Genomic DNA, 9,112 nt, shown 5'->3' on the forward strand with positions numbered 1-9,112 from the left:
CGCGAATATCCCGGAACTTCACACCTCCATTTAAGAGGGGTGGGACAACATTCCACAGGCCACAATCAACACTATGCGAAGGAGATGTGTCACGCTGCATGAGGCAAATGGTGCTCACACCAAATATTGACTGTTTTTCTGATCCACGCCCCTACCTTTTTTTTTAAGGTATCTGTGACCAACAGATGCATGTCTGTATTCCCAGTCATGTGAATATAGATCCGGGCCTAATCAATTTCTTTCAATTGACTGATTTACTTATTTGAACTGTAACTCAGTAAAATCTTTGAAATTGTCGCATGTTTCATTCATAATTTTGTTCAGTGTATTTACAGTGCCTTTGGAGTGATAAGGACACCATCACTGGATTGCTCCTAGGCAGACATGATTCCTAGCAGGTGCCCTTGAATCACATATCACCATAGAAACACCATCAATTATTTTTGGAGGTGGGTGTTGATCCGAAACTTTGAGTCAGAAGCTGTTATTGTTTTATTTCTTTGAAGTGTAGTAATTCACAGAGAGGTATGTGATGTGATGTTCCAGCGGATGTGTTGGTTGTTATGGTCAGAGTTGGTTTATAATGTTGATACAGGCTTGATACAGGCGTTGCTATGGTTTCAAGATTCAGCCCTCATGGTTACACTCCCAACCCCCACTCATAAAGTGGTGTTGGGCCCACATTAAAAGGCATGTTTACATTCTTTACCCTGTGTCATCTCTACACACTCATACCAATGGAATTGACAGGAAAAGGCAGGTGTGTGTTTTAATTGTTCCCCCTTCCCCCCCAAACCCCTCTGACCCTTAGAATATAGAAACTGATGTTGTCTTTTGTTCTTGTTTCATAGCAATCATTATCTCTCTCAGAAAAGTACGACACAATGCTAATATCTGGCCTGGTGATATCATCAAGTAAGCCACAGACCTCCCACAATCTAACATTCCAAACTGACCATGACATTGCTCAGTTAATATTGCAATGGAATATTTCCTATCTTTCATTTGAGACATTATTTAACTCGAGTCTACGTGCTGTTATCTTTCAGTATGCTTGTCTATGCTACCCTGTCTGTGGTTTCCTTCATGCAAATAATATCAAGGGGTTTTTATTGGGTGCAGACAGATTAGTAATTGTGCAGATACTCAGATACTGTATGGTATTGACTGATATGTTGCACTCAAATGCAGACGTCTCGTTTTATGAGTAAAATAAGTGTCAAAGATAGTGACTGCCCACCGATGTCTACCCATGTCTGGTGGATTATTCCACTTTGTTTAGTCACTTAGTTTTGTCACCGACTCACTCTTTCTCTTTGTCTGTCTCTATGTCTGTGACCTGTTTTAATGAAGGGAGGTGATGATGATTGTGCCATCATCAGGATTTCAAAGGTCAGCTGATTAACACATTCTTTCTGCTTTAAGGTATTCCAAGGAATCCGCTCTGTGTTTGTCATCTCACCGCCCTGCATTCCTCTCTCTCTCTCTCTCTCTCTCTCTCTGTCTCTGTCTCTCTCTCTCTCTCTCTCTCTCTCTCTCTCTCTCTCTGTCTCACAGGCGGAAGTGGAAATGGATAAGGCCACATTTTTACACTGTGACTGCGTCCCCCCCTCGTGTTGTCTAGAAAGAACAAGGGAGAGCGGGGTTTGTGGAGATGGAAGGGTGGGGGGTCTTTCTCCAGACCGGTTCCACCTCGCCATTCCATGCAATGTTGGACAAATATTTGCTTTGGACAAAAAAAAAATCCTAATGGAACAAATTGTTTCTGAAATGCCATTGTTTTGTCGATTGTGACATCACTTTTGCCTTTCCTCCATGGTCCCCCTCCCCCTTACAAAGACTGCATGTTCCTACAAAGTGTTTTTCCCTTATTGAAGAATGTTGTTTTTTGAGTTGAGGTTGAGGAGTGCACCTTTAGCTTGCCTTTGATGGTATAGCTAGCTATATCATGTCTGGCCAAACAGCAGCCTACTGCATTGCAGGCTTTTCCACATTGAACAAATGGGGAATTTGCAGTAAAAAACACTAGCATATAAAACACTGTGATTACTGTGCCCGAACTGCTGTTGACATTCTGCACGGAATAGTTTCAACATTTGGCTGCGTGGGTAACAGAGATAGGAGGTTTCAATATCCAAATGCTACTTATGGGAAATAGAGGAGGTGTCAGTATCCAAATGTCACTGAACACAGGTGAACTTGTTGCAGCTGATGCTATTTGCTGTACTCAACAACACTTTGTAAAATCTTTATATTTTAGATGCTTAGCTTAAGACTATAGTATTGGAGTATGGCATCACATAGCCTACCCCTCTGAACCTCACAACATAATGTTTTACTTTGTGGATGAATGAACATACCTATATTCCACTCTAATCAACAGTATTCATAGCAGTAATCCTTTAAACTATGGATTTACATGCATTATCTGTTGGTACTCCTTTATCTGATACACGTAGTGCTTTCACTTCCACTGCCTGATCATGTGTTGCTGGAATTTACCACTGAATCACATAGTCTTCCTTCGCGATTGATCGGAACAGGAATACCCAGGACGATTTGCATGACTTCACTAGTATTTTGTCTATCTAGATTGATACTCCACTCTACAGCTCTCTTGTGAGATTGGAAGGACTGCGTGATTGACCATGCAAATGGGCGGAAGGGTGTATGTCTGTGTGTGTGTGTGTGTGTGTGTGTGTGTGTGTGTGTGTGTGTGTGTGTGCTTGCGTGGGCCCCCTGGGGGTCATGTGGCGTGTTCTACATTATCTCTGTATCAGGGGTCATGTCACACGTGTGTCAAATTGACGACACAGATAGCGTGTGTGACAGTGGGGTCGTTCCGGATGCGTCTGGCTATGACCTCTCTGTTCCATGGGGGCTGCTCCCTCTGCTGTGAACATCACTAGCCCTGAGGACCTGTAGTGGCAGCATGCAAAACAACAGTCCCCATCATCAGACAATATCTTTACAGCCTTTCCTTTTACTGATGACTCCAGGTCTTCACTCCGCCTACAGGTTTCCCTCTCCTGCCTGCCTTGTGTTTTGGAAAAATCCAAAGCATTCCCAGATTCCAAGCCTTTTCTGGTGATTTCCTGTCTCTGTCTCTGTCAATGACAATGACCTCCATACTCCATAAAGGTTAAAACAACTACCCAATAGCAGTTCATTCCTTTTCCGTCTCTCTTCCTGTTGCCTGGAATGTGTCAAGAGTGAGAGGCAGGCAGGCAGTTGCTGAACGGTGATCATTGTGTAACAACATGGGCAGTAGGCGTGGTTAGGTCGGTGACATCACAAAGTGATGGGTATAAGTAGCGGGGCCAGGGGACACTGCAGCACAAAGCACCTGTTGCCTCTCTCTCGCTCTTTACTGGCATCACTCAGGACTGTAAAAGCTGTAGCTACTATTACTGTTAACTCTACCAGTGTGTGTACTCTACTGTTTTGTGGAATCTTGGATATTATTGCATCCTGCGTCTTCAGAGATACTCTGCCAGAGAATAACTATGGCTCTATCACTGAACTCCATCCTGGCTCTCACCATCATCACACTCTGTGTGCTCCTGCAGGAGGGTAAGCTGTCTTATCTAAAACGTTCTATTCAACATTTATATCACTTTGTTGAAAACCTATTAGAAGGACTACGGGTGGTACATTACAATGCGGATTTGTATTCTTTAGTCATAAAAATGACTGACAGTGTGTATACGTTTTATTATGCAAGCGCTACATTATTTTCATGAGGCTATTAAGTGGAGCGTGAGGGGTCAGAGTTCAGTTGAGATGTCAGGGTTGGGTGAGGTGGTGAGGCTGGGAGATCCAGAATAACATGATACCACCCAGAATGACAAAATATGTTTTATTGTCACACCGGATAGGTGCAGTGAAATGTGTTGTTTTACAGGGTCAGCCACAGTAGTACGGCACCACTGGAGCAAATTAGGGTTAAGTGCCTTGCTCAAGGGCACATCGACAGATATTTCACCTTGTCGGTTCAAGTATTCGAACCTGCAACCTTTCAGTTACTGGCTCAATGCACTAACCTCGAGGCCACCTCCCACCCTGCTGCTAAAACTCCTGCTGCACCACGTATTCCTAGTGTTGTTGTTACTTAGTTTCTCTCTCAGAATGACAGCTCAGTTAATCCCTGCTCTGGCAGGTGTACTGAGAGGTGGGTGGCTAATGGCAATGCTGTAAAGCTTCTGCATGGCACATGCAGCCTGATGCCAGACTCTTTGACCTGCTTACACAGTTCCCCTTACAGAGATATAATACAAAGACAGACCCTGCGAGGCTGTAATCACACTCTCAATGATAAGATACAGATTATATTGGCACGGTTCAACTCCTATCACTTCATTTGACTGTAAACAACTCAGTCTTTGTTTGGCTTGGATAACATTTCATAACATATTAGTTATAAGTCAAAGTCCAAATGTGTTTGACAAGACCTGATGCATAGGAGAACGGGATGGCAGTTAGCCTACATGTACTTTTCTCTATCAGTGAAAAGGGATTTTGATTAGGATGTGGTTACTGTGTATTTGCTCGTTGCTGATTACCAAATTGCACAGCCATCTGGTGATTCTGCTGAGTTATAACCAGGCACTTAACCAATGATAATTTCTGTTTCTATAGGTTTTGGGCTCCCTGTATCCAACCAGCCTGAGCTCCCTGCCCAATCCCCGTCCCAGAAGATCCCACACCACACCAGGGTTAAACGATGCTCCTGCAATAACTGGCTGGACAATGAATGCATCTACTTCTGTCACCTGGACATCATTTGGGTCAACACTCCCAATAAGGTTATCCCCTATGGTATTGGCAGCCCCCTGTCCCGACGTCGCCGCTCTACCGGGCGATGTGAATGTGCCCACCCAGCCGACAGGACCTGCTCCGGATTCTGCCACAACAGGTGAGCTCACCTTCAGAGACAAGGAACTTCTACCCTCGTTCCCGCCCTCATCCTCCCCTAATCCTTCCCCTCCCTACCTCCCTGCTAGATACCAGATTGTATCAAGCCAGTGACTATCTGTGTCGGTCAGTTGTTTCTGACCAGCCTGTATCAGGATGTATCAGGGCTGCTTGTGGATGAGATGCAGGGAGGAGGCGTATTGTCTTTAGTTGTGTAACTAGCGATGGGGGAGAAGGGAGGGTGGGGGAAGAGTCTGCATGTTCTGGAGGCTTAGAGCCCCTTTACAGACAAGTCCATTAGTCATGACACTACTTTTGGAATGTTTTACCGGCGGGTATGTCTGTTGTATTGCCACAGTTATTGCTGTTATGACATACCAAGGTTGAGGATTAGCCTGTGTATCTCGACAAGGCTTTATCCTGCTCTGTGAAAAGTCATCTAGAACAGGCAGTAGGGCATGCGGTACTGACATTACTGGGTTGATATCCATAGCCAACCGTCTGTCACCGCTAGCATTGTAGAATTCCGTAGTACAGAATCCAGTCTCATGGCCCTTAAGGAGTAGTCTAAATAATGTTATCTTGGTTTGCTTTCATTTTGACATGGTTATTCTTTCTGTCTGCAGCTCAGAGAACCCCAGATTCATAGTGGTAGGCCACTCAGACCAGACCCTGGACCAGACTGTTAGCAGTCCAGACACAACCAGCAACGACCTACTGACCTCTCTCAGGTAAGAGAAAAACAAGATACAATAACAACCTTTTAGGATCAGTTTCTCAGACCTAGGTTAATCTTATTGCTGGACTAAAAAGCATGTCCAATGGAGATTCTCCATTGAGGATGTCTTTCAGGCCAGGAGTATTGGCCCATAGAGCGATCCCACGAACATTCAGCAAGTGTTTTTGTGTTATTGAAAAGACAACATGGAATCTTTATCTTAGCCTGATGTTTCTCTCTTTGTTCTTTACAGAAACATGTTTCGATCCAACATGGCTGCCATAGAGAAAGGTTCTCCCTCCAGGAAGAAGAATGCCTCCAGAGTCAACAGACTGAACATCGGGTAGAAGAGGAGGAGGGACGAAGAGGAGCTTGAATAGCTCCAGAGCATTCGAACAAAGACCTCCTGGAGGAGTCTAGGGAGTCCTCCCCCGGGAAGACAGAGAGGTCCTGAGAGGAGAGGCCCTGAGAAGAGGGCAAAGATGGAACACTTCCCAATGGCTGCCTGCTGATTGTTGAATACCACACAGTGGACTGGATATGGACATTATCTGGATATGAGTCTTGGACTAATCTAGCTAAGAGTCTGGGTTAGAAGACTAGGGAGGTTTAAGTGTGTCCTCTGTGAACTGTGACAGTCTGCCCTAGAATGGTTACTGACTGTTTGCTGGGCATGGGTTGTCATCATGTTCTAAACATAAATACACTTTCTGTGTCTGAGCACATGAAATGGGTGGATGCAAGCCAAGGCATTCTGGAGTGATGTTTGCCTATGTTTACTTTACAGGCTTACTTCATTAGTGCCTTGAAAATATTGACCACTATTCTCATTTGGATTTTGATCCTTACTTTACTTGTCGCACGACATCTACTATATCATAGAATAAAAATCAAAAAAGAATCCTCTGTATCAGAGATTGATTGCCAGTTTATAGTGATTGCCGTGCACACGTTAAAATTACTTGAAATACATTTGACACATGAAGGACATGCCTTTAAGGAACAGGGAATTACTATACACACAGCCTTCCTGTAGCAGCAGATAAAAGCAGGTCTATTGTGATGGCGGAAATATTTATTGCATACTGTAGCCACTGTTGATTGTTTTGATTGTAGACAGAGTGAAGGCAGCAGGTTTCAATAGGTCTGCTCCTTGCCAAATATGCAGTGATTGTTTTTCTGCTTCCATAACAAATGTCCATTCAATGTCAATGTCATTACCCATTAGGAAATTATGACACTGCACTTTTGTTCTAATGCCTTCAAAGGAATGTGTTTTTATGTCCAGTAGGCTTTAGATGGGTTGGGCTGATAGCTGAACTCCAGCCACTGTCTGACCACGAGGCATTTACTGTAAACACTACATCAAAAAACAAGTCTTCCACTGATGTTGAAGTCCAATACCACAATGCCGTATATTTATGATATTATTATTTATTTATTTGTTTGTGTGTTGTTTAGTAATTTGTGTATCAAAATGCTGGACTGTGCTTTTGTTGTATGAACTGTTGTTATCCCTAAGAAGGAGAATTCACCCTCAATAGTCTATTTAGCAGTCAAGGACACCATAGGAAATGTTTACCCATGAATTGTTCTATTCCAAGCTATTCATATTATCTATCTACTGTACACGTACAAATCTCTGAAATTATTTATTTAACTTATTTGTGGGGTATATTTATATATTTGTGTTGTGTGAGTTTAATATGTGAGGAAATAAATACTAAAAGGAATGCTGTTGCTTTGTTTGATTATTTCAAAATGACAATTGATCCTTGTTTCAAGTTGCATTGTCAAGTGCTCAAGTACAGTGAAAGGCCTTTCTTGCAAGCTCGTTCCCAGAAATGCAGTAGTCAATATCAGTAGTAATATTTAAAAAAGTAAGGAAGAACAAAAACACACGAGAAATAGAAATAATGCGAGAAAGTAAAGAAGTTATATACATGGTCAGTTCCAGGGTCAGTGCCAATACCATATTTACAATGTTCAGGGATACTGGAGTGGTAGGGGTAGATATGTATTGGGGGAAGTTGACTAGGCATCCGGATATACAGTGTGATAAACAGAGCAGCAGCGGTGTGTATGATGATTGTATGGGAGTGTGTGTGGTGTGTATGTGTGCGTGTACTTGTTTTCCTACATTATCAGGACCCCAAAGTCCTAACATTTAACCAAAATGTCCTGAAAAGGTAGGAAAACAAGAACTTTGGTTAAGGGTTAGGGTTTTTTAGGGGTTAGGGTTAGGGGTAGAGGTAGGTTTGGGGAAAATAGGATTTTTAGTGGTCAACATTTTTACCCTCCTAAAAGTCCTGAAATGTCACGAAAACAAAGCTGAGTGAGTGAGTGTATAGAGTGTGCATAGAATAGGTGCAATAAAATTACATAAATAGAAGCGTCAATGCAGATACTCAATGTAGACATTTAGCAGTCTTATGGCTTGGGGATGGAAGTTGTTCTGGAGCCTGTTGATGTCAGACGTGTTGCTCCTTACTGCTTGCAGTCCTGAAGCAGAAAGAACAGTCTATGTCTCGGGTTGCAGGGAGTTCGGCCCCAGTGATTTAAATAGATTTATTTAACCTTTATTTAACAAAACAAGTCAGTTAAGAACAAATTCTTATTTACAATGATGGACTACCCTGATCAAACCCTAACCCGGACGACGCTGGGCCAATTGTGTGCCGCCCTATGGGACTCCCAATCACGGCCGGTTGTGATACAGCCCAGGATCGAACCAGGGTCTGTAGTGATGATTCTAGCACAGATGCAGTGCCTTAGACTGCTGCACCACTCTGGATCCAAAATGTATTGTGGTATTAATATTTCCCCCCAAATCTACCAGATTTCAATACCAGGAATAATTCATATTTATGCCAAGTGTCCCTGGAAATAGTGCAAACATCGGAAGTGCCCGTAATGGAAGTCGGAAGTGCCCGAAGTGCCTATTAATCGTCTTAAACCGAGATGTGGTCACTCAGGGTTTTCCCAAAATAAGATTGATAATTTTTGATCGGCAATGACATTATTTTCAATTGCCAAACAGGCAGTTCATCAATTCTGTGTTAACATGTTCCTCAATTAATTCAGCGCATTTCAGCAGCGCATTTCATACCCCAACTAGGCTATAGCGTTGTCGAATCATACAAATGTTTTAACGGCAGTCAAACAAACTTCCAATGAGTTGCTAAGCTTGCTAGATAACCTCCAACGAATGACAGAATATCTCCTATTTGGCAAAATCGAGTTAACTACACAGATAGCAGATCAGTTCATGGCCATCGGGGAGATGAAGAGCAGAAATTGCTTAAATATCAAGGTACAGTATCTTAATGGGGAGAAACTCAGTTTAGAAAAATATCCATAGGTTTATCTACTCTCATACCGTTTGTTGATCACACATTCTCTACGGAAGCTCTCATAGGGGCAGCAATACGAGGCAGCACAGAGAAGCGGGTGAAATATTATAGCGGTATTTTGACATGC

At 42.9% G+C, this 9,112-nt stretch overlaps 1 protein-coding gene across 1 annotated transcript; it reads left to right on the forward strand.

Annotated features, from left to right (window-relative positions):
* The first annotated feature begins 3,337 nt into the window (after window positions 1-3,337).
* Window positions 3,338-7,365, forward strand: LOC139392057 (endothelin-2-like). Its single transcript, XM_071139724.1, has 4 exons — window positions 3,338-3,573; window positions 4,639-4,915; window positions 5,541-5,645; window positions 5,886-7,365. The coding sequence occupies exons 1-4, from the start codon at window positions 3,507-3,509 to the stop codon at window positions 5,977-5,979; spliced, it is 543 nt and encodes a 180-aa protein (XP_070995825.1). The 5' UTR covers window positions 3,338-3,506; the 3' UTR covers window positions 5,980-7,365.
* The last annotated feature ends 1,747 nt before the right edge of the window (window positions 7,366-9,112 follow it).

The sequence above is a fragment of the Oncorhynchus clarkii genome, chromosome 32 (assembly GCF_045791955.1).
Source record: "Oncorhynchus clarkii lewisi isolate Uvic-CL-2024 chromosome 32, UVic_Ocla_1.0, whole genome shotgun sequence".
Lineage (NCBI taxonomy): Eukaryota > Metazoa > Chordata > Actinopteri > Salmoniformes > Salmonidae > Oncorhynchus > Oncorhynchus clarkii.